This window comes from Diadema antillarum, unplaced genomic scaffold (assembly GCF_040938485.1).
Source record: "Diadema antillarum isolate AM-2024a unplaced genomic scaffold, OU_Dant_1.0 scf00000055, whole genome shotgun sequence".
NCBI lineage: Eukaryota > Metazoa > Echinodermata > Echinoidea > Diadematoida > Diadematidae > Diadema > Diadema antillarum.
The window spans coordinates 1,864,103-1,891,349 of record NW_027270944.1 but is presented as its reverse complement, the minus strand read 5'-3'; the positions used below and the strand labels follow the sequence as shown (position 1 = coordinate 1,891,349).

The following is a 27,247-nucleotide window of genomic DNA, read 5'->3' as shown; positions in this document are numbered from 1 at the left end:
GAGTGAGAAAACAGGGAGGAAAAGGTAAGTGGGTTGAGAAAAAGGGTTAGGCAGGGAAGTGGAGAGGGTGAGGGGGTATAGGGAGGAGGGAAAGAGGTAAGCGGGAGAGGTAAATGGGGAGAAGGGTAGACGGAGAGATAAGTGGGGGAAAGGCAAAGTAGAGGGAGGTTAGTGAAGAGGGATGGAATAAGAGGTAATGCGGAGGTTTAAGGGATTAAGAGGGAGGCGAGGTGGAAAAGTAAGACGAGGTATCCATGCACACACTTGCCCACTCTATCACCCCATAGCATGGACTCTTTAGGGCTTTTTACACTTGTAAAATTTTGCTTAGCCCCGGACCAACGGTGGGGCTAAGGGGGGGCCTTAGCCCCACCGTTGGTACGGGACTATCCTTAGCCCACTTTCTGTTTACACTCGTTTTTGCCAAAGTGGGCTAGCCCCACCGATAGTACGGTACTATCTGGCCCTGCAAAATAGCAGGGGTTAGCACCGCAATTGCGGTGCCAAGCAAGTGAGTGTAAACAGAACGAAAAAATAATCCGGGGCTAAGCGACGGAGACGAAGTGCGACCCTCACTGACCAATCAGAAACGAGGTAATCAAGTGCTGCCGGTGCGTGCGTGTACGTGTACAGTACACAGCGTAATTATGAATATTCATGTGGTTTGGAAAGTCCGGGGCTAAGAAATACGAGAGTAAAAAGGTCAGTTTTCTCCTTAGCCCCGGACAAGAGATAGTACGGGACTAATTGGCGAGTGTAAAAAGCTGAAAAAATTGGTACGGGACTAACGATAGTCCTGGGTCAGAGAAAGTCCGGGGTTAAGAAACACAAGTGTAAAAAGCCCTTTTGATCTTACCTAAGATGTTGCCTATGAGAGGGAGCCCAGGGGGGCCGGGAGGGAATCGGCGGGGCCGCATCACATTCTTGACGAGAGCGATGGCGATGATGATCACGCCCAAGACCACGGAGGCTGCCACGCTGATATGACCATGCCATAAAGACGCCGCGGACCTATCTGCTGAGAGGTTGTCCATGCTTACCAAAGGCTCCAGAAGGCCTCAGTGTGCCTAAAGAACAAAACCGAAGGAAAAGAACAAAGGTATATAGGCTTATACTTTTTAAAAGAGAATGCATGTTGTGAAATATTCCTCAATTTGAACTGCAGGTCTTACTTGAAACTTGATTTATATATATATATATATATATATATATATATATATATATACGTATATATACATATATATATATACACACATATATAGGCCTATAATACCACTTTTTCATACATGAAGTATGCCATCCCAATCAGAATATTGTTGAAATACATTTGATAGTTTTTAAAATATGTCAAGATGGTATGCCCTAACCTATTCTGTCGCGTTGCACTTGTTTTCTGCGTCATTCTAGTCGACTGTTCCTAGGCACTTGCATATAACACACACACAGACACACACCCAATCAATCACACACACACACATACACAAAATATCTGTCCCGTTCACGCAAATTACTCACGACGAGCCAGAGTCCATCCAACTTTGTCACCGCCCAATCGAGGAGACATACGGGTCTAGGGCAATTACCCTCTGGGCAATTACCCCGGACCCTTCCCCTACCCTAACCCTAAATCTGATCCTGAACCTAATCCTATTAACCCTAACCCATACTCTAACCCTAAACCAAACCCTAACCCTAATATTTACTCTAAGCATACACTAACTAGCATTCAGCCGGGGTAATTGTCGAGGGAGGGGGGGGGGGTGACAGTCCTGACACGACATGTTCTGATATCAGTCAGGGTTATTATTGACTGTCCAGAGACCGGAGCTGTTACAGCTCCGGTCTCTGGACAGTCAATAATAACCCTGACAAAGCGAGACGTAGCAAGACAGCGAGATATTGAGCCTGACAGTAACGTAATTGACTCGTACATGACAAACAGTCACATACTCGAAAAAAAACAGTAAAACACACAAAGTCAGCAGAGTGCAGTGATCTTGAATAAAGTGAATCTAATAAAAACAAAACAACGATTGAGTCACACACACACTTAGAATCTTTTGAATATAAGTCGGCTGCAGTCGCATTTAGTGCTACCCTGTGATTTGCTTTTCTTTCACGTGAACAATACCACTACTTGCGTAATTTCCATTGCATCTTAATTTTTTATATGTCGAGCTGGCCGAAGTAGTTAATTTTCTGCTCCAGTTCTGATTCTATTATTAACCCCGTGAACCATGCACATTTTAACTGCATAATATTATTGGTACTTGTGGAGTATAGTGAAACAATGAATATCATTATTTTCTGTCCACAAATCAAAAGTGAAATTGGCTACAATCTTGACGCACAAGCGACACGTCGAGGACGGTTGATTTATTCTGCTCCTGTATGGATTTACATAAAACTGTCATAACGCACAATTTATTCATGCCCTCATGAAGAGCATTCCACTAGTTAGGATTCTGTGAGTAAATATAGCTCATTTTGAGGTGACTTCTCCTCATGGCAACCTGCGAGAGGTAGGAGTAACCTAATGGAGGACATGCAGAAAAGCAAAGCAAAATCAGTTTGGGGTAAACGATGATTATATGCAAGCAGCTAGAAGAGAGTAAAATCGATGACGGTACATGTGGAGGTCAAAACACATCAACGCGCAATCAGTTCTATGCCTTAACACGTTTACTTCCAAGTTTAAAAATCCACCTCGGTTCCCAGGTATACTGAGATAAAAGCTACAGCATTGTGCGGCTCAATAGAAAGATTTGCGGTGGCATCTGTACTGATAAAAAAAAAGAAGTGAAAGTAGGTGCATATACGACCTGATAATGGTAGTATAATGGCGATGACCAAAGTCATCGATTTACCGGACACCAAGCATTGAGATGGTCGCACTATGCGGAGGTCAAATGCATTTCCTGAGGATGATGGATTAGGGTAGACCAGGAGGAAAAAAAAAAGAATCCAGCTCATTCCATTAATGGTAATTGAACCCCCGAAAGGTCAATAAATGATGTATATGGCTGTACGGAAAGCTCAATAACGTGTTAGAAGACTTTGGGCATTACTACATTTGTGAATGATTATGTGAGAAAATTATGACGTATGTGTGAATTTTGTAATCCTAACGGGACGCCATGTTCTAACATCACCTCTCCGAGGATCCCTGCAGGTTTGGTTCGCAGTTGACAACTCATGCAGTAAAAGAAAGACAGTGGCAATGACACGATTTCACTCTTAAAATTCATAACTTTCAACATTTGCATACCAAAGTTTGCATGCATACTGTGTGTGTGTGTGTGTGTGTGTGTGTGTGTGTGTGTGTGTGTGTGTGTGTATGTGTGTGTGTGTGTGTGTGTGTGTGTGTGTGTGTGAAAGACTGCCAAGACAATCTCTTCGGTGCTTCTATGCATGCACGTGCAATGTCAATAACGTGTCTGTAGAACCAGGGCAGGACCGTCAACACACTTTATAAAACGTGGAGATGATAATGATGACTACGTTTTCATCCTTATCGATCTGTGCATGTGCAGAAAGAGTACAGGCGAGTTAAAGGGTCATTCCAGACTTTTTCATATTTTTCAAATTTTCACAATTTCACATCATATAGTACATAAATCGACAACTCATGTATAGATTTGTGAAATTAATTGTGGTTCTTACGTAGAGAAACAATACTTTGAAAAACCTTAGACAAATTACACTGAACAAGGATGATGACATAGGAGGTTCACATATTTCAGAAATGCAGTGTAATTTCATTACAATACCGCTTGCTTACGAGTTCACCTGTGTATAATGTATGCATGCCTTCTTCTTTTGTTCTGCTTCCTTGAGCCCCAACTCATGCATTCTTATGGTGAGGCTGCCATGCCATTATCATTGTTCATGGCAGTTTGTTCTAAATTTTGAAAATTTTCTTATTCTTCATCCCAATTATTACATATTCTGAAACTCTGTCCTCATTATAACTAATTTATAGTTGATCAAATGTAAAATCAGAAAATCATCCGGAGGCTTCCTTTAACGGATGAAAGAAACACTGTAGAGCCGTCAGATATGCTGAAAATCCGTATATGCAAACTGTTGTACATAAGCAACGTCTTAATGGAATGTGCAAATCTCTTAAATTTCAGGAACCGTAAAATGTACAAGTGTGCAAAAGCGGAACTACAACAGACTCCATGTTGCAAACATAATTATCTCGAAAAATGAGCAAACCAGTTTTCATCAGAAATATTATGAACATAATGTATGTTCAATATTTTCTAACTGTTTGCGAATTTGATCGAAACTGTCTATACATCCTGACAAAACCTGAAATTTGCTAAAACTCGCTATGTTGGCAAAAACTAACCACTCAGAGACCCCCCCCCCCCCCCCCCCCATTTGATGCTAAATGCTATTTTCAATGTGCACATTGTCCAACGCTGTTCAAACAATATCCTTTGCAAACGGAAGAAACCTCACCACAAGCCAGTATATTTGTCGCAGCTATTGATGATTTCTATGTAGGGAAAGGATCTCCTTGACTGTGGCTCACTGAAAAAAAACAAATACACAACTTACCCATATGCTCTTCCACCGCTTCCTTTTTTCACGCATTATTTACTTCCGGTGTATTTTCGAACTCTTTTCGACCCATAAGCTTTGCAATGTTTATTATGAATTTGATCAACTACATTTTGCTTTTTTAAAGCCATTTAAAACAATAGTATGAGCAACAAATTCGAGATGAATAATAGTCCACATGTGCATTTTGTAATTACAAACTTTGTCGCGCCCGATTTGATTAAAAAGAAATCATTCGAATTCATTTTTATATTCGAGCGATTGTCCTCTTTCGCCATTTCCCTTCTTTCAAATTCGTTGTCAACCACTGTCAATTTACTGTAAACATGGTAAAAGATAATCATTTTCGACATCATATTCTTGACAGATTCATTATAATTTGCGCCGTAATATCGCCATCTATTTGCGAGTTTATAGGGCATGACAACATCTGATCATGAAAACAAGAGTCAATTTTGTTTCCCAGAATACAAGTTCGTTTTTCCAGCGATCGATTTCAGGCATCGTTGCCAAAATACAACCATTTGCTACTTCATGAATTTCTTTTTCTGCTCCCATTTTGCTGCCGTTTTGGATCAACATTTCAAGAAATCATTCGCCTCCTCCAAAATTTTATCTAATTTTATTTTATCATATGCTAGGATCATATCATATTTCAACTATTATAATGCTAACTTTACATTCACGACATCATCATTAACAATTGTAAGTCTCGATTTGGTTCATTGAACCAGTACTGCTGCGATAGAATTGTATACCTCTGAAATCATAGAATGTTGTCGGGGTGCACAATGATTGCATCTTGTATAACAATTTCTTGGTTTGTTAGGTATCTGTGGAAATATCGATCCCTAAACAACAAACATGTTTTGTCGTATGCTGGGACATTCGCGATCGGCAAGCCGGGATGAATTTGAATGAAGTTGGTATACGAAAATTGAATTTGAATGATCCTCCTTCTTACACTCGCGATAAACAAAATCCTGAAATAGCATGACCATCTAGTTTTTAATTGAATGCCTATTTTAGGTTTTTGAACTTTGATGTCACTGGTCATTCGAATTCGCCCCAACATTGCCCAAGTTAAATGAAATGTTCAGTTATTTGGCTAAAACAAGTACATTACTTCATTCTATAAGTTTTCCAGACAAAAAAAAAATCCAACCAAAGCGCTCCTGTGAAACAAACAAGCAACAACTTCGTTATGACGAGAGTGCACAGTTAAGGTAAAACTATGCCATGAATATTTTTCAATGGTGGCCGGTGTTGACAATTTGATTGCAGATAGGAAACTGAAATTAAAAGAAATGAAATATTCAACGTCTTATTTGTTTTATATCCAAATAAAGCCCCTTAATTGCTTCTCTTCAGTCCTGAAATTTGGCAAGGGTTTTTCCTTTGCCTCAGCCTCACTCAAAATGTAGGAGACAATTTCCTCACTGCAAAATATGAATGTGTTATCAGGGGCGTCACCAGCTTTTTTTCAAGGGGGGTGCGTTTTGACCCTAATGTAACGAGATTTTTTTTTTTTTTTTTGACAGACATTTGGAATATAGGAAGCTCTCAATCCCTAGACTTTTACTGTTGTTGAGGGAAACCAAGCGGGGAAAGGGCACCGGCGTAGCTAGAATTTCATCTTTTACAGTTAAAACAAAAGCTACCATTTGGAGCTATATTTTTTCGCTTTGGAAATAAAGGGGGGAGGGCGCACCGGGAGCAGCTGCCGGCAATTACTGGCAGCAACATCAGGAGAAAGGCAAAACAATTAAATGCGAGCGAGCGGAGCGAGCGAGCTTGAATATTTTGAAATTTTACAGTAAAACAAAAACCTGCCGTTTGTTGCTATATTTTTTCGCTTTGGAAATAAAGGGAGGGGGCGCATCGGGCGGAACTGCTGGCAATTACTGGCAGCAACATCAGGTGAATTGCATAACGATTAAAATAAATGCGAGCGAGCTTGAAAATTTTACATTTTACAGTCCAAAAGCTGCCGTTCTTAGCCATATTTTTTCGCTTTGGAAATCAAGGGAGGGGGTCGCACCGGGCGGAACTGCTGGCAATTACTGGCAGCAACATCAGGTGAATTGCATAACGATTAAATGTGAGCGAGAGAAGAGAGCGAGCTTGAAAATTTTACATTTTACAGTCCAAAAACTGCCGTTTTTAGCCATAATTTTTCGCTTTGGAAATTAAGGGAGGGGGGCGCACCGGGCGGAACTGCTGGCAATTACTGGCAGCAACATCAGGTGAATTGCATAACGATTAAATGCGAGCGAGCTTGAAAATTTTACATTTTACAGTCCAAAAACTGCCGTTCTCAGCCATATTTTTTCGCTTTGGAAATTAAGGGGGGGGGGGGGGGGATGGAGCGCATGCCACCGGGCGCAACTGCTGGCAATTACTGGCAGTAACATCAGGGGAATTGCATAACGATTAAATGCGAGCGAGCGAAGAGAGTGAGCTTGAAAATTTTACATTTTACAGTCCAAAAACTGCCGTTCTTAGCCATATTTTTTTGGCTTTGGAAATTAAGGGGGGGGGGGGGAGCGCATGCCACCGGGCGCAACTGCTGGCAATTACTGGCAGCAACATCAGGTAAATTGCATAACGATTCAATGCGAGCGAGCGAAGAGAGCGAGCTTGAAAATGTTGACATCTTACAGTCCAAAAACTGCTGTTCTTAGCCATTATTTTTTCGCTTTGGAAATTAAGGGGGGGGGGAGCGCATGCCACCGGGTGCAACTGCTGGCAATTTACTGGCACTGGCAGCAACATCAGGTGAATTGCATAACGATTCAATGCGAGCGAGCGAAGAGAGCGAGCTTGAAAATTTTGACATTTTACAGTAGAAAAAACTGCCGTTTGTAGCTATATTTTTTCGCTTTGGAAATTAAGGGGGGGGGGCGCACCGGGCGCAACTGCAGACAATTACTGGCAGTAACATCAGGGGAATTGCATAAAGATTAAATGCGAGCGAGCGAAGAGAGCGAGCTTGAAAATTTTACATTTTACAGTTCAAAAACTGCCGTTCTTAGCCATATTTTTTGGCGTTGGAAATTAAGGGGGGGGGGGGGGGGAGCGCATGCCACCGGGCGCAACTGCTGGCAATTACTGGCACTGACAGCAACATCAGGTAAATTGCATAACGATTCAATACGAGCGAGCGAAGAGAGCGAGCTTGAAAATTTTGACATTTTACAGTTCAAAAACTGCCGTTTGTAGCTATATTTTTTCGCTTTGGAAATTAAGGGGGGGGGGGGGGGCGCACCGGGCGCAACTGCAGACAATTACTGGCAGTAACATCAGGGGAATTGCATAAAGATTAAATGCGAGCGAGCGAAGAGAGCGAGCTTGAAAATTTTACATTTTACAGTCCAAAAACTGCCGTTCTTAGCCATATTTTTTGGCTTTGGAAATTAAGGGGGGGGGGGGGGAGCGCATGCCACCGGGCGCAACTGCTGGCAATTACCGGCAGCAACATCAGGTAAATTGCATAACGATTCAATGCGAGCGAGCGAAGAGAGCGAGCTTGAAAATGTTGACATCTTACAGTAGAAAAACTGCCGTTTGTAGCTATATTTTTTCGCTTTGGAAATTAAGGGCGGGGGGCGCACCGGTCGCAACTGCAGACAATTACTAGCAGTAACATCAGGGGAATTGCATAAAGATTAAATGCGAGCGAGCGAAGAGAGCGAGCTTGAAAAGTTTACATTTTACAGTTCAAAAACTGCAGTTCTTAGCCATATTTTTTCGCTTTGGAAATTAAGGGGGGGGGGGGCGCACCGGGCGCAACTGCAGACAATTACTGGCAGTAACATCAGGGGAATTGCATAAAGATTAAATGCGAGCGAGCGAAGAGAGCGAGCTTGAAAATTTTACATTTTACAGTCCAAAAACTGCCGTTCTTAGCCATATTTTTTGGCTTTGGAAATTAAGGGGGGGGGGGGGGAGCGCATGCCACCGGGCACAACTGCTGGCAATTACTGGCAGCAACATCAGGTAAACTGCATAACGATTCAATGCGAGCGAGCGAAGAGAGCGAGCTTGAAAATGTTGACATCTTACAGTCCAAAAACTGCCGTTTGTATAATAGCTATATTTTTTCGCTTTGGAAATTAAGGGCGGGGGGCGCACCGGTCGCAACTGCAGACAATTACTGGCAGTAACATCAGGGGAATTGCATAAAGATTAAATGCGAGCGAGCGAAGAGAGCGAGCTTGAAAAGTTTACATTTTACAGTCCCAAAACTGCCGTTCTTAGCCATATTTTTTCGCTTTGGAAATTAAGGGGGGGGGGGGGGAGCGCATGCCACCGGGCGCAACTGCTGGCAATTACTGGCACTGGCAGCAACATCAGGTGAATTGCATAACGATTCAATGCGAGCGAGCGAAGAGAGCGAGCTTGAAAATTTTGACATTTTACAGTAGAAAAAAAAACTGCCGTTTGTAGCTATATTTTTTCGCTTTGGAAATTAAGGGGGGGGGGGGGCGCACCGGGCGCAACTGCAGACAATTACTGGCAGTAACATCAGGGGAATTGCATAAAGATTAAATGCGAGCGAGCGAAGAGAGCGAGCTTGAAAATTTTACATTTTACAGTCCAAAAACTGCCGTTCTTAGCCATATTTTTTGGCTTTGGAAATTAAGGGGGGGGGGGGAGCGCATGCCACCGGGCGCAACTGCTGGCAATTACTGGCAGCAACATCAGGTAAATTGCATAACGATTCAATGCGAGCGAGCGAAGAGAGCGAGCTTAAAGATTTTGACATTTTACAGTAGAAAAACTGCCGTTTGTAGCTATATTTTGTCGCTTTGGAATTTAAGGGGGGGGGGGGGCGCACCGGGCGCAACTGCAGACAATTATTGGCAGTAACATCAGGGGAATTGCATAAAGATTAAATGCGAGCGAGCGAAGAGAGCGAGCTTGAAAATTTTACATTTTACAGTCCAAAAACTGCCGTTCTTAGCCATATTTTTTCGCTTTGGAAATTAAGGGAGGGGGCGCACCGGGCGGAACTGCTGGCAATTACTGGCAGCAACATCAGGTGAATTGCATAACGATTAAATGCGAGCGAGCTTGAAAATGTTACATTCTACAGTCCAAAAACTGCCGTTCCTAGTCATATTTTTTCGCTTTGGAAATTAAGGGGGGGGGGGTGGAGCGCATGCCACCGGGCGCAACTGCTGGCAATTACTGGCAGTAACATCAGGTGAATTGCATAACGATTCAATGCGAGCGAGCGAAGAGAGCGAGCTTGAAAATTTTGACATTTTACAGGAGCAAAACTGCCGTTTGTAGCTATATTTTTTCGCTTTGGAAATTAAGGGGGGGGGGGCGCACCGGGCGCAACTGGACGATTACTGGCAGTAACATCAGGGGAATTGCATAAAGATTAAATGCGAGCAAGCTTGAAAATTTTGACATTTTACAGTCCAAAAACTGCCGTTTGATGCTATATCTTTTTTTGCTTTCGAAATTGAGGGGGCGCACCGGGCGCAACTGCTGGCAATTACTGGCAGCAATATTAGAATTCAAATGCGAGCGAGCGGAGCGAGCGAGCTTGAAAATTGTGACATTTTACAGTCCCAAAGTGCCGTTTGTAGCTATGCAGTAAGGGGGGGGGGGGGGGGGTGCGCACCGGGTGGAACTGCCGGCAATTACTGGCAGCAACTTCAGGAGAATGGCATTACGACTAAATGCCAGCGAGCGAGCTTGAAAATTTTGACATTTTACAGTCCACAAACTGCCGTTTGTAGCTGTACTTTTTCGCTTTGGAAATTAAGAGGGGGCGGGGGGGGGGGGGGGACGCCCGGTGCGCCCCTCCCCCTGGATCCGCCACTGGTAGTCAAGGGTGTCGGTTTATGTTCATGAATGGGGGAGGTATGACCAGCGAGGTGGCGTCGAAGTGACCAAGTATGGGAAGGATGTCCAAAATCTATGTATATAGTCAACACTGTATAGAATACACTTGCACTAGTAGATAATTATGTATAAAATCAGTGCTGCCAGAACCAGGCAGGGGTGCGAATTACTTTTGCCCACGATTTTTTTCTTCTTTTTTTTTTGATTTTGTCCCCGATGCAAAATTTCAAAAAAATAAATAAATAGATAAAAAATAATAATCATTTAGTGTCCGGCGTTGAGGTCGCTCGCAGACTGAAGTTTTTTGTTTTTTTTTAGGGTCTGAAGGGGGGTGCGTTCGCACCCAACGCACCCCCCCTGGTGACGCCCATGTGTTATGAATCCAAATTGAAACAAATATCCCACCTAATTGAGGTTCGTTTGTGAAGAAATTTACCATAACTAAACACGGCAATTTTAATCACGTTGCTATTTCTGAGTTTTCGTGTAAGACTACCCTTTTTTGTTTGTTTGTACCGTTGGCGTGACAATTGGGGTGTAAATGGACAGTTATATCCTAGGGTGTGAACATCGTCTCGGGCAAGAAGCGTCCATTGGATCTCATTACTGATACATGGAAAAGAAGAATAGCAAACGTACAGCATGAATTTCATTCAACGTCATGGAAGCTTTTCAACAAAACAAACGAAATAAAAAACGTGCTGGAAGAACTCAAGAACGTCACTACTCAATCAGGAAAACAATGTCATCCCAAGCGGTTTTGAAGTCACTTTGTGAATCTTTTTAATATGTGTTATTTCAGCTCTATCCACTTCAAAGAGTTGTCCTTTCTATGAATGCGTGTTGCAAATTCATGAAAGTGGTGTATCATCGAGATGTTAGACCTGTGGGAACGAGAGGTTCCACGAGTTGCATTCAAAATGCTGCGATGATGTCTAATTGGCGCATTGCCAACGGGAGACCTGACGAATCCCGTACAAATGAAATGGAAATTTCTTGATTTTGTAAAGGAATGTTTAAAAATCCTTAGCACGCAGTCATCTTGCATGGCGTGAATATCACCTTTTATACAGTGGACTTGGAAGCATAAGATTGTCAGATGTTAATTTCCAAATGTTAAAGACTTTTTAATTCCTGTGGTAAGATACCCTATGCATCAACGACTATTGTCAGTCAGCGTTGGTCAGGTTGCCTTACAGAATCATTCAAGGCCCTAACCTGGAGGAAGAGAGTAGAGTTCTTAGCCAAGCGAGATACCAATGCCTTTTGGATGGTCAGTCCAGATGTTGGAAGATTCTCTTACCATTATCATACTCAGTCCAGCGACTCTATCCAGGGAGGTTTGTCTCACCTTCCTAGTCTATCCAAACACATGCGTTATCAATGTTCGGCACGCCAAGTGTTGCGAGACTTTTGACCCGAATTTCAGCTTTTAATTTCAGTCCTGACCATGAATATAATTCCACCCTATCTGAAACAAGCAAAGGAACAAACAGAGGTATGCCATGCGTCCGTTTCATGAAATCTCCGCATAAAAGTCTTTACAGAAATCTCAGAAAGGCAAAAGTCGCTCAGTATAATAATGCAGCTATGAGAGACTTTCAAAGAGAAGTGAAATCCCTTTCATAAAGTCTTTTTCCTAAGTGTGTCTTATGAGCGAAAAGTCTCTCATAAAACTTTGATGAAACGGACCCCAGGTCAATTACCTACTCGTACTTGCCTCATTTATGGAGTAATGGAAAAATGCAGCTGGAAGTATTCAGCTGCCGAGTACGATAGGAATGGGTTTAATGGAAGACGTTAATCGAAGATAACATTATTGGAGTGAAATTGGATATCCTCACCTTCCCCTCAAATCAATGCACTCTAAGAATGATAAAAGAGAAACCGAACGGTCCTTGTCAAATCTTTGAGTACCGGATGTCCAAACAGTTAGATAATATCCAAATTCCATCCAAGTCATTACATCAGAGTTCAGGAGAAATTGCTATCGTATGACGCAGTTTTTATTTTTTTTTTGCATATAAGAAATATTAGTGGCGTCGGAAAATCCTCGTTAAAATGTTCATCAAAAAAGATGTACAAGAGTGCCATGCAGAAATGCATGTGACGAGGAAAACATTGCAAAAATTACATTAATTTTTGCACACACACAGAAACACAAACCCACACACACACACACACATAACCTTCAAAACTTTATACTTTACTCACTTAGACATAAAATTACACACAAATTGTACAGTCACTATCAATTTGACACAGATTAACATCCATGCATACATGCACATCACACCCAACACGATGTTGACTCATACAGATTAATATTTCCTTTAATGCTATGTTTCTCTGACATTGACATTGACAATGCATTGCTCATTTTGCTCTATATCTTATATCTATCATGGCTACACTGTAAAAACATGGGTGTTAGATTTAACACCACGAGCGTTAAATCTAACACCGATCAAACTTCAATAAAGGACCACACCCACAGGTGTTAAAAATGCACTGTGATGGTGCTGAAAAGTGTTCACCTGACACTTCGTGGTGTTAATTTGACACTGTACCTGGTGTTATTTTGACACTGTACTGGTGTTAATTCAAAAATGACACCACATGGTGTTGATTTGATATTTGTTGGTGTTAATATCAATGGTTTAACACCCGTCCAGCTTCAATAAGGGACCACACCAGCTGGTGTTACTTTGGTGTAAATTTATTTTCACATTTTTTCAAAAATCTAGTATTTTAATGTAAAATTCTTGATCGTCTTGTTTAAATTAAAAATCAACAAGAAGTGCAGTTACTAAGAAACTCTTCAAAAAACAGTTCAAAATTTGGAAATGACACCCGGGGGTGTTAATTTAACACCATAAATGAGCACCGAAAATTTAACACCAGCTCGGTGTTCACTATTTAACACCGGACTTTTTGCAGTGTATGTTATGCCTGTGATGCATTCTACCAGTGCATATACTGGTTTATAGTGGATGCATGCAAACAAAACATTAACGAGAGAATACTTGGATCACCTCATTTCAACAAAATGGATAAATAAATCGAGCTGAATTGAATTGAATTGAATCAAATCAAATTGAATTGAATTGAATTGGAATACGATATTTAGAACTATTTAAAATCGAGAGATAAGATTAATGAATTATAATAATAAGGTCTTATTTACCCAGGGTAGCCTCCTCAGTGTTGCCACTGCTCTACCAGAGGGCCCTGCTATTATTATTTAATACATGTATACCCATGATAGCGTTGCCAGATACCCATTTATACACCTGGGTCGAGAGGGACATGGTAGGTACTGATCTTGTCCAAGGACTTAAGCACTAGGCGGGATTCGAACTCGGGTCTTCTGATCGAAAGTCAAAAGTCTTAGATATTCACTATGCCGCAGCACTCTTTATTAAAGAAAAAACAAATCAAAAGGTGCATCAAACTATTCATGAGCGTCGACACACTCTTCTGTCATAAAGCAAAATGTTCGACCAGGAATGTAATGCCCTATTTGATGAAGACATTCCCGAATTAACAGCGACGGAGGAGACGACAACTGTGGTCACGTGAAGATAGAAGAGTTAGGAAAACTGAGAAGGCGGCGCCGGAGGAGAAGAAGGACGACAAAATGACGGGGAAAAAGAATAAAAAGAAAACGGTGGTAAGGATGATTGTGCAGCTGTTGTGGCTATTGACCAAGTCTGTTGAAAAAACTGGAAATGTCGCAACATATTTTGGGGGTTTCATTCCCTTAAAAACAACAACAACAAAACATCGCTCGAATCGAGCTCGTCTGCAGTGAACATCAGCAAACATACTGGCGTCAATTCGAAGTCCGGGTGAACAGAGCTGGGTCAGTAGAAAACACTTTTGTCACACTAGAAATCGACCTGACAAATGAAAGTAATACCCAAGATTACATGCATCTGAAAAGACGGCCACTGAAATACACCAGAAGATATCGCAAACACATCATATCGTATAACTTGTTCACACCTGAATATTGTTAGGCCTATATTACGCGTTGCCCGGCAGTAAATCCTACACGGTATTGCTGGGAATTCCTTCATACAAGTACTAGCACCTGTGGTAGGCAGGTAGGACCTAATGCACAAAGTGTATACACATGTTTAAGTTCACACATCAGCGCATATCTATTGTACAAATTCTCTTCACGGTCTGATGCATTTTATGCAAAATGTGAACGATTCATTGATCGAAAAAAAATTGTCTGAACAAGGGGCTGTACTCAGTATGAGCATGCATATAAAAGTTATGTAGTAATCGTTCGTGTTAGCCTATGGAGCTATACTTGCATGTACAGCATAGTACTAAATGTAGTAGCTCCATAGCGAGCCTTTTGCTCGAATCGGTGAGCGCAAACGAGAGCACTTGCTTGCAAGCAGAAGCTTTTGCTGAAGGGATTATGCAGCATGTTGACTTGTATTGCTTCATGATTCATTATGTGGCCTCAAGGGTATCTAAATATTATGTACCGTATATTTTACAATGATATTTCCACAATTTTCCTCAGATTTTAGGATACGCCCACAAAACCCTCTAATCTATCAATCACTGCTAAAACAATAATCGTTACGATTGATAATAAAAAAAAATCGGAATGCACCTACCTCAAGACCGAGATAAACTTGCGTGTTTTCTATAACAACGTCTTTTCTTGAGATTTGAATTTTCTTCTGTTTGTCTCCCTCTTACAAATCTCACCCTTCACCTCTCTAGTTAATATTCTCTCGCATTTATTACGTATTTTCTTAATCATACAAAGGAACAAGGAACTGTGCAAGTCATGCGCGGTCTGGGTGGAGGCTTGAATCTCGCAGACGTCTTTGCGTAGTCGCTTAGAGACTGGACTGGTCTCCAGGAAGTTTGTGTGCTTTTTGTTTGTTTCATTTTTCCATCTGAGAAGATGGATGAATAGCTATACTCAGCTGCACTAGCTGGTCTTCCATGAGTTCCATGCAGTTGGATGTAAGGCGGGACCACTCCACTGACATATTACTCTGCTTTTTGCGACGAATGAATGAAGCGGGATGAGTTGTGACTTTCTCACACGCGGGACCCTCTGATCAGATCGTCTCACCTCCCTGCTCTGATCTATGTTCCGGTTTATGTCCTATCCGACGAACAGAGTGTTTTGCCTCCCCCGTATAAATTACACATAATATTGCTCAGTTGGAGTCGGGAATTGAAGCCGGATCCTTTGGATCTGGAGGGAGATGCACTACCGAATGAGCCAAATCACCGCCTGGGAGTATCGAATATGTTCGATTTTTAGGAGACTTTTCCAGTCTTTAGTCGCAGCCAATGAGAAGTCTCCGCGACCTTGCGGAGACCCATGACGACCTACCGGCGACAATGCGGAAACGCCACCGGGAAGACTATCTGGAGAGGTCTCGGAGAAGTCCCCGCAACTGCCCGAGACGTTCTGAAGACGTCGTCGTGACTTCCAAGTATTCGTTATTTGTTTGGAGACTTCCCTGAAGTCGCCCTGTAGTCGTCTTCTTGGTGAGATGGCAGGCCAATTTTTGGTCGACACATCTCCGCCAGTGAGACATAGGCCCTTTATAGATAGAGCGTAAAACAGATATTTTGCTCATTCTTTCTTACATTGCTTTTTTTTTCCAGGCTCGGTTATACCATGTAGTTCCATGGTTATACCAGCTTGAGCCTTTGCTTACAGGACGTTCGCGTTTACGCATCAACAGCTATCGTTTCCAGGAATTTGATGAATCGGGAAGAAACTGTTCCTGGCTACAAAGTAGATCTAAAAGGCTGCCAGCAAAGGGGGTGATGGGCATCAGCCAGTACGTGTGTGTGTTGTTGTTGTTGTTTTCTGTATGAATCTGTAGGAATGATTCTTTGACATGTACAAGGACAAGAGTTGCTTTCCGCACACCGTGCCTTGAGATCCCTCACATGGAACCCGCCTTTTCTTCTCATAAGGGCTTTTTACACTTGTAAAATTTTGCTTAGCCCCGGACCAACGGTGGGGCTAAGGGGGGGGGGGGGCCTTAGCCCCACCGTTGGTACGGGACTATCCTTAGCCCACTTTCTGTTTACACTCGTTTTTGCCAAAGTGGGCTAGCCCCACCGATAGTACGGTACTATCTGGCCCTGCAAAATAGCAGGGGTTAGCACCGCAATTGCGGTGCTAGCACCGCAATTGCGGTGCCAAGCAAGTGAGTGTAAACAGAACGAAAAAATAATCCTGGGCTAAGCGACGGAGACGAAGTCCGACCCTCACTGACCAATCAGAAACGAGATAATCAAGTGCTGCCGGTGCGTGCGTGTACGTGTACAGTACACAGCGTAATTATGAATATTCATGTGGTTTGGAAAGTCCGGGGCTAAGAAATACGAGTGTAAAAAGGTCAGTTTTCTCCTTAGCCCCGGACAAGAGATAGTACGGGACTAATTGGCGAGTGTAAAAAGCTGAAAAATTGGTACGGGACTAACGATAGTCCTGGGTCAGAGAAAGTCCGGGGTTAAGAAACACAAGTGTAAAAAGCCCTATATACGAATAGTGTTCGTACAGGCGTGACATCGCTGTTGTCGGTTGATGAAATTTCATTGCAATATGAAGGCAAGAAAATGTTCGAGCACAAGCAAAATATGATGCCTACGGAATACAACGATTGCTTAAACTTGATCTTGTCTTTGACAAGCCCGTGCTTGAAGCAATTGTATGCGAGCAATACAACTACTTTTTTTGGGTGCATATATATGAAATTCTAAACCACAACTCTCGTTAGCTTTAGAAACAGAAGTCAGAATATGCAGTAGATGCCTCGGACACAAAGGCTGTCTATAGTGTCGTTTCCACTCACTAGCACTGCACGCACTATATAGCACCGCATTAGCACTTTATCACAATCTAGAACCTCAGGCAGCATTTATAAATCATACAGCCCTCTTGCACGTCATATTGTGAATCACTTTAAGGCTGCAATCGGCTATATTTCCACAGCTGTTCTTACCCTGTATACCAATACACCATATCTATAGGTTTCCTTATAACGCAAGATTAATTTAAGTCTTATATATTTCTATTTTGAGTTATAGTTCATCATTTCTATAATCTAATTATACACTTCTTTCTGGAATTGGTGAACCTAATGTTGTGAAAATGGATTGCATTATCATACCAAAAGCACAGAAAAAAAGTCTTTCCTGAAATAAGGAAGTATGATTACAAGATATTACTTATCATTACATCACATTCCTTTTTCACTAATCGTGCATGTGTGACTTTGTCTATGCATATAGGGCCTATAATGCCAATTGGCATACAACATAAATTTTCAAACAACTCCGTATACTTTAGGAACTAATTCAATGTTGTAGATATGTTCATATACCATGCAGTTCTTGTTTGTTTTTTTGTAACATGCATCCATTACTAATCCCACATAAATCGGGGTAGCATTCCTATTGACTCAAGTTACTTTTTTTATATCTCAATCATTGTATGGTATAGAATAGGACCGTAAATAAACTTAATCTTAAACAAATCGTTTCATTTCTTATCAGAGTGGACTTCAGATTAAGCAAACAATGCATGTAGGGAATGTTTTGCAGGAGTCCTCACAAAATTTGCTAACGTTAAAACATCTCGGAGTTTAGAGTTACTGGTCCGGACAAGATGTCCTTACGTCTGGTAGCAAATTTTTAGCTTATTCAAGGCTCATGCGAGCTATTGCGATCATTCGGTGTCTGGCATTCGTCTAGCATCGTCCGCCATGCGTCGTGCGTATTTTTCTTTTCCATTTTACAATGTAAACCTCTTTTTCGAAAACTAAATGACGAATGACGCCTAGCAGATATCCCTGGGTGATAGGATCTTAATTTGTTCAAATGGGCACAGTAATACCCCTCTCTCCATTAAGGCATCGTTGAAAATCTTCTTTCTGCTACGAACAAGTAAATTTGTGACTATATTGCTAAGTTTGTTCATGGTGGATCCAGGGGTGCCCCTCGGGGCCTTTAGGGTTAAAATTGGGGGCTATTTTTCCCATTTCATCTTCTTCTCGATAATCGATGATCAAACTTTCACCAGCTTGGCGTGTCTTATCGCTGGTGTTGTAAAACTACAATTTTTGAATTGCATTGGCACAATGTCCTACTCGGGGCATCCAGGGACCAGAACGCCTCAAATCAGAGAATCTTTATATCTTCTTCTGTACAACTAAATTTAGAAATAAAAAAGCTAATGCAAAGTAATTACGTTTCTAAGTGTAGTGAAAAGTTTGTATTATGTTATATTCTGAGGCTCCCCTGTTGAGGGCTCGTGGGAGAAACAAATCTGCACCACGCTCAAGGGACCCCACGCCATCCCCCCCCCCCCCCCCCCCATTTAGAGAGTCATACAAGAAAAAAAAAAACTTCTACGAAGCCCAAAAAAAAAAGTTTCGGGTAAATACATTAGTGAGTGCACTTACAAGTTTGTTGTCATCATGGTCAACATGTTGACTTGGCAATCATTATCTCCATTATGACAAAAATACGCCTCCTTCCAGGCCCTCTAAAGCCCTAAAGTTTTCGATGGTCTACAAGAATGTGTAAGGTGAACTTTAGTTACTAAGGAAAGCACTGGATTCACTTCAATGGTCTACTATTTGATTGCGATACAAAACACGCTTTAAAGAGTGATTTTTTTTTTTTTTTATCTCAACGTGTCTAAAAGACAGACAATATTTCGATTAAAACCAGTGTCCATGTGATTGGTGTGCTTTCAGACATGACTTAAAGCACGGACCATGCTTTATACATGGACCATGCTTTAAGTAACGAGGAGTTCTACACACAGCCACACTCAAAACAAGCACACACACACACACACACACATACACATCAAACATACACACACATACTGCAGGGGCGGATCCATGAATTCCGTAAAGAGGGGGCGTGTTTACAAAATTAAAGGGGGGGCGCACGCACCCCTCCCCCCATTTTTTCTTTTTATTTCTTTTGTTTCAACAAAAAATAAAGGGGGAGGGGGCGTGCGCCGGTTGCGGTCCTCCCTGGATCTGCCCCTGTACTGAGTGGATGAATAGATACCTGTAGGAGATATAGTACGGGATGAAAGGGAAAAGTTTACAGAAATGCGCTGTTTATATCAGTCTCATATTTTATCTATTCGGTGAGTGATCACCGGTGGAAAATAATTTCGCTTTGTTGATTGCCATGCAGTGCGAGTACTCTATTAAATAACATTGATTTTTCCTCGTTCTCTTTTTATACAGGAAGTTCAGGCAAGATGTCTTGTAAATACTACAGGACATGGGAATTATACCTACGTCATCACGTGACTATAATGAAAGACAAGTAAAAGCAGCTGTTCCCCAATCCCTCCCCCCCCCAAAAAAAAACAAACAAACAAAAACAAAACGACTGTTAAAAGAAGGGAAATATAAAGGGAGTTTACTTGTACACAAAACCAAGACCTTTGCTACCCTTCAAAATACAAAGCCGGGACCTAAATAATTTTTTTTGTAGAGTCAAGTGGTCTGCAGCTTCAGATATAAATCTCCAAGTACACGTACTACGTTACAAAATGTCGACACTCAGTATTAGCATAACCTATTTTATCCGCCCACTCTTATTAAGAAATTGGTCACTGATACCAGCTGGCTACTTCAGGAGTCCGAGATGGCCTGTGCCTGGCAGCACAAACAAAATTTCTCTTGGAACAGACTACGAACCCAGTGTAGGACAATCATAATCATCATTTTTTTTGTTACAGGTCATTTACTTAATAGATAAGGCACGTTAACTGTCATGATATCACACGTGACATAAGATTTAGGACTTAATTGCAACTTTAAAATTGAAACTATAGTGCATGTCTGCGGCCAAGCGGTTCGTGCAAGTCTGAAATGCGGAAATACACGTTTGTTTGTTGTTATTTTTTTTCTGTAAAAGAACGTTATGAAGACAATCCATTTTTTCTCTTTCTACTGTTTTCCACCTAATTTATTTCCGAAAAAAAAAACAGTTACAAAAATAAAACGTATAACAATAATTATTGTCCACCCCTCCAAGCCATGTATCCTCCCCCCCCCCCCCCCCCACCGCGACTCAATCCTCGAAGATCGACGAAATGTGAAATAAATGACAACTGTGTATTTTAAGATGTATACTACAGCGGCCACATACACCTGGGGGTGTTTCATAAAGCTGTTCGTAAAGTTACGAACGACTTACGAGCGACTGGTGATCAGTTCTTGGGCTGAATTATGGAAATTCTGATAAGTATAGCACATCAGAACTGATCACCAGACGCTCGTAAGTTGTTCGTAACTTTACAAACAGCTTTTTGTCTTTATGAAACAGGGCCCTGGTCATATCTGAAGTCAAATGGTCAGAAAACTGACGGGGTTAGCTCAACCTAAAGCATTTCTTGTACACTGTATAAGTTTTAGTGACAAACTATTTTGTTATCATCACAACGCATTGTGTAATATTGACGAAAGATGACGGCCTTGCACATCCACAATTGGTCACATTTCCAGTCAAACACTACAAAATTTGAGGGTGTTAGCCTGTTCCACAATCGCTCAGTCGTCTTGTGGAAGTGATAGTTTTTTTTTTTTTATCAATGAACAATAGTTACTGCCGTTGTTAAGGTACGGACTTCCACGCATTGTGCTTAAACGTTTGTATCTTGACACACTTGAGTGCGTAGCTGTAAGTGTGTGAATGTCCAGGTACATGCACGTGTATGAAGTATATCATCGCTTTGAGAAGAATCAATAGAGGGGTGGGGGGGGGGGGAGGGAGAGAGAAAGGGGGGGGGGGGGGCAGGGCATTGTATGAAATTAATCTAGCGCATTTCAACACACGGATTTTTTTCCACCTTACGTTTCATTCGATTTCGCACGAGTTCAAAAAGGCAATGATTGTTGTAAAAACAAAACAGACAAAAGAAAAGAAAAGAAAAGAAAAGAAAAAAATAAAACGAAACGAACAAGACAAAAAGACACTTTTGCTCACAGGTAATATAATGTACAATGAAGAATATTTTGAAGAAATACTTTCGCCGAGAAACAACAGCAGCAGCGGTCAGTCACTGACCAAAGGTCTGTATCTTTCGGACTTTAGCCTGCGGAGCAGTAAGAGATGTGTGTATTGGGGGGGGGGGGCAGCCAGGCTAAATCTTAGCTGTTTATCGTTAGTTTTTTGTTCTGTTTTGTTTTGTGTTGTTCTGTTTTTTGGTGTGTTTGTGTGCGTAGGGTATGTGTGCAATGAGTATTTTGGTCCTTTGCGAATTATGATTATTACATCCCTGAATGAAATTTGAACAAAGAATATACGCACCCCTCCTCCCCCCGCCCCCGAGATTATCTGCGCATTATCACTATTTAGTAGTTGAATTTAAAACAGCAATGTTAAAGGGAGCGTATCGTTTTGGTTGAGACCTAATTTCAGGTATCTAAATTTTTTGGTGAGATAATGAGAAACCTCTTATGAAATATGAAAGAACATGTAGAAGAATTCAACGTTTATTTGATGAAAATTGGTTTTAAAATGGCTGAGATATCCAAAAAAAGAGCGATTCTAATAAAGTGTGGGACCCACACTTTATAATACGATCTCTTTGTTTTACTTTGTTTTTGGATGTTTCAGTCATTCCAAACCCGATTTTCATCAAACAAACTTTGAATTCCTCTTCAAATGATATGCTTTGTACTATATCATAAGTGTTTTTTTTTTTTTGGTATCTCGCAAAAAATTAGAAGCCCAATTCTCATCTCCACCAATACTGAACCATCCCTTTAATGGAACTCTGTGATGTGGCAACTACATCAAGGAAGATGTAAGGTGCAAAGGAAAAGGTATCTATACACGCAGGTGAGAGGGAAAGCACGGACCGACATGTACACGGAGAGATGCATTCATTAAAGAATAAAAAAAGGTATAGAGACCAAGATATAATAATCCCTCAGACAGATCACGAGTTAGCAGATGAAACACTGTGACCTATGGCACTTAGGTCCTAATCATAGAGCTGTGAATAATCCAACTCTACGGTCCTAATGCTCTCAACGTTTAGATAAATATGTAATACACCAATAGCCATGTTACAGAGATTTAGCTTATAACATATTGGTGACGAGAACGAAATACGTCAATTAAATGTAAATAAAAACCAGATTCTATAAGGAAAAGGAGTGAGAGGCACCTTTGCCCACTGACAATAAGTTTTGATGTGAGATTGTCAACAAAAGGTGATCAGAGATCAACATTTATCTTCACATACAGACAGACAAATATTTTCAATGATATTCATGTCGGGAAATTAAAAGGTGCCGCTATATGATAATGTAATCTATATGGGTTATCGTCATATATCTTATGTTAATCTTAAACTCCATATGTTGGCGTGTTTGGTGAGAGGGGTCAAAACCATGTCACTAGGGCAAAGACAATGATAATGGTATAATCGTGACTGTGATACTGTGATATCGTGTGATTCTAAGAGAGTTGTGCGAATGCTTTCTTATCTAAACATGCATTATTCCGTCTGTCTGTGCGTGCGTGTGTGTGTGTGTGTGTGTGTGTGTGTTCCAAAAAGGAACTGAATGTGCTGTTTGAGCTAATCACTATAGATGGATATTCATATTTCATGGCGCGTGCCCCCAAACTCGGGGTTTTATTGTGGGTAAACGATGGGATGATGGAGGAATACCAGTCAAAATACCAAAGGATATTTTAATGAATTTGACCTTATTACTGTGGGTCAGTATATGGAAAAGCTTAACAGAGGTAATCGAGCAAATTGGGATATGTTACCACCTTTGTTATGCTAGATATGCCATCAGCCATTAATACTGCTGATCAAAAGATCTGATAGATGTGTCTGAAAAAGAAAGAATGAATCAGACACATACAGAAAACATGGGCGTGTACTTGAACTGCCTTTTATAATAGCTGATTGACATCACAATTATTTGTCGTATACCTACAGTGTGTGAAGATTGGTGATTTCACCTGAGAGAAAACTGATGTTGAGTGCATGGTGTACCCCCTGTGTTCTGTTTACTGGGTTCTTTTCCGTTCATACAAAATCATACAACCGATAAGCAGAAAAAACAAAAACAAAAACAAAAACAGACACACTGTAGTGTAAAGGCCGTGTCACACCTTTCCGGGCAAGCCTTGCGTGCGACTTGTGAAGAACAATTTTTACTACCCGGAGGTCCCCGCAGATGACCCGCACATGACAGTACCTAGCACGTATCTCACCCGTAGTCACCCGGAGGTGCGCACGCAAATCTTTTTACCCGCAACCATGTTTAGGCCCTGTTACAACATTCTGGGCATGCTACGCGGGCTTGTTGCGTGTGGGGATTTTCCAGCAAACCGGACAATTTCTGAGGGCGGACAAGGATTTGGGCGGAAAATGGTTTTCAAATTACTGAGATATCAAAAAAAGTGATAATAATAAAAGGCGACAGGCCACGATTTCTATTATTTGTTTCACCTTGTTTTTTGGATAGCTCAGCCTTTTCAAAACCGATTCCAAACTTTTGATTCCCCTTAGAATTGCATGCTCTTCGACATCTCAAAGAGTGGTTTCTGAATATCTCGCAAAACGTTAAAAAGCTGCATCTTCACCTCAACCAGAACTGTACATCCCCATGAAGTCGACCTGCAATAAGTAGAAGATCTTTTCACGCCCTTTTCCCCTTATATCTATTGATTCTAATACCCGATTAGTCGAGTTTTCTCTAAGTCGGAGCTGATTCAACTTGGGCCAGGTGAGCGTAGTCTACATTAATCATCTTTGCCTTGTACAGCGTACCTGTATTTCTACCTGCATTCGTGATCAATATTATTACTTCTCTGTTCTCGTGTATTATGTCATGTGCATATACCTGTATACCAGAAGTATACCTTGAGCGTAGAAAGGCAGACCTGTCTGCTCTCAAAGCTACCATCATTATCATCTCTATAATCGTCATGTACAGATGGGAAAACGATAACATAATGTAAGTGTGAGTAGCATGATGAAGTGTTAAGAATAATCAACGTTCCTTTGCAATACATCTTGTACGACACTGTCAACCCATACGGTGCATCCGAGTCAAATGTGCACAAATTGCACATTAAGCAATGAACAAAAAACGGATATGGCATGCACAGGGTTAAAGGGACTGTACATGCAGTACTGGTTGAGGTGGGGATTCATATTTTGAACATTCCTAAGTGAGATAATGAGAAACCTCTTATGAAATATGAAAGAGCATGTAATTTTAAGAAGGATTCAACGTTTATTTTATGAAAATTGTTTTTCAAATGGCTGAGATATCCAAAAAAAGAGATAACAATACTAAGATAAGGCAACAGGCCACGCCTTTTATTAGGATCTCTTTGTTTCACCTTGTTTTTGGATATCTCAGCCATTTCAAACCCGATTTCATCAAATAAACATTTGATACCCCTTAGAATTGCATGCTCTTTGACATCTTAGAGTGGTTTCTGAATATCTCACAAAACGTTAAAAGCTAAATCCTCACCTAAACCAGAACTGTACACACCCTTTAAAATGGGAATGAGACTAGCTATAAAGTAAATCATTATCCAACCAGCTTTGATGCATACATTGTATTTTACACTGCATTATATCACTGTATCACTGTCACTATTCACATCGAATGATTATCGATGAATTCAATTAATTGCAATCAAGTTTGGTGACACAGAACATTATTTTTGTTTACTGTGAGTGGAGGGTGCAATTCTTTTACATAATGTAATACAATACTTGTATTATAGGACACTGGGAATATACAAACCACTTGAATAGATACGGCAATCGTATTGTATGTTCTTCGTTTTTAAGTCTATTGCAGGGAAAGATGGAGAATTAAAAAGATATATTTCGAATGAAGCCCCGCCCCCATCCATCAAAAATGCTGTTCGAATTTCAAGCATGTGATTGAATAAGAACGAATGGTGGAAACGCACTGAACAGTGAACAAGTTCTTGAAAAAAAAAAAATATATATATATATATACTCGATGATATCAACACGTCCGCAAAAATAGCTGCATCTTACGAATGGGAATACAGCAACCTGGCAGGAGTATGCCCTATACATCACATGGATTCTTGTTACTACAGTAAGGGTGTACTTGGGTGAAGCGGCTCGTAACTGCATGCATCGCACACAGCACGAGTACAGTATCCTCATGTTTGCGTGCAGATTGTGGTTGTCTGAGACGGCCATAAAGGCAACTTATTATGCGTCTGCGTAGAGTAGGCCTATATCGACGTGTATTGGATACATGTGCCAAGATCGCACAAAATACTATATACTCTTATTGCTGCAGTGATATAGTCCGTGTGAAGTGATGGTTGCCATGAGCTTTATATGGTGCAATGAGGGTACTAATATGATAGGCCTTTGTGACATCGCAGTGTGAATCCAAGGAGGTACTAGGCACCTCCTTGGTGAATCACACTACATATACACTAACAATATTGCGAGACACTTACACATGTGAACTTACCTCGCGTTGCGTCTAGCGTTTACAATCCCTGGATCCCTCAATGCCTATAGCGAGTGCGACAGACCTGCATGTGCAGCACAGAGGAGGAAATAATTGTCTATGCTATTAAATGTTGGTCTTGTGGTGTCCAAGCCAGAGCCACTTCACAGAGTGGCATGTTATGTGATTAGTCTGTCCAGCACAGTCTTCTGGCATTCCAGGTACTACTGACAATCATTTACGCGTAGCAGCCTACCACTATTTACCTGTGTGATGTCTACATGCATTGCGTAACGGGTTTATGACTCGTTCCGCTCTGCCTGGGAGGAATAATGGCTTTACGTACGTCTGGGCGGAGAGGGCGACTAGCGTAGTATCGGACCACAGTCTCTGTGTGTACAATATCCCCATGCAACAATTTTTTTTTCTCATCGGTCGCTCGTCGGAAGCAAAGTCTGTGGATTCGTGCCATCTAGCGTAAGTGCATCGGATGACAGTCTGACGAATCTGACCTGTGCTGGCCAACTATCAGTTTATATGTAAAAATCCCGCACTGAATTTCCTGTAATGTTTTTATTGGACGATTAAAATGAATTGAATTGAATTGAATTGAATTGAAGTCGCTCATGATCCTCATCGGACGATCTTCTCTCATCGGATCACGCCCAACATGTTCGACACTGACGGATAGTCGACCAAATACAGGTCGTATTAATCAGACTGCAATCCGATACACTTTCGTGGGTGGCCGACAAGTGACCGATGAGAAACAATCTTTGTAGAATTGGGGTATAAGGGATTCTGAATCGGAGTGGCGGCTGGAAGAGTCGATTTGTCAAAACTCGCTGACGCTCAGAGTCCACTTGGCGAGAAAGCTACTTCTGGGGGCATTTCATGAAGCGTTTAGTCAGATATTTTGTCTGACAAACTCTTAAAAGCTAGAGAAATCCTTGCATCTGATTGGCTGAGAGTCCAACAGACGGACAAAATGCTTCATGAAATGCCCCCTGAGCTCAAAACTCGCCTTGGTCGCGTTCAGCCTTGATCGAATTGTTCAGACAGAGAATACAAGAAGACGTGAAAAAGGCTGCGTGTTAGGCACTCTGTTAGGTATTCATGAATTTAGAATAAGAATCAGAGGTGAAACTCGCCAATAAAGCGTTTACTGATCAGATTTCATAAAAAATAGGCCTATGTAAATATGATATTGGACATGACAGTGCTGAGAATCATTAACCGGACAATCTACGAGTGCAGAGCACGGCGTCGCGACTTGCTATACA

General features: G+C 41.3%; 1 protein-coding gene across 1 annotated transcript in view; it reads right to left on the bottom strand.

Annotated features, from left to right (window-relative positions):
- Nucleotides 1-26,165, bottom strand: part of LOC139715785 (steroid 17-alpha-hydroxylase/17,20 lyase-like) — a 44,243-nt gene extending 18,078 nt beyond the window's left edge. Inside the window, exons 1-2 of the mRNA XM_071627325.1 lie at nt 25,986-26,165; nt 857-1,067 (exon numbers count right to left, since the gene is read on the bottom strand). Of these exons, the coding sequence (XP_071483426.1) occupies nt 857-1,034 (178 nt within the window). The 5' untranslated portion in view covers nt 1,035-1,067; nt 25,986-26,165. The remainder of the gene's footprint in view (nt 1-856; nt 1,068-25,985) is intronic.
- Between the last annotated feature and the right edge of the window lie 1,082 nt (nt 26,166-27,247).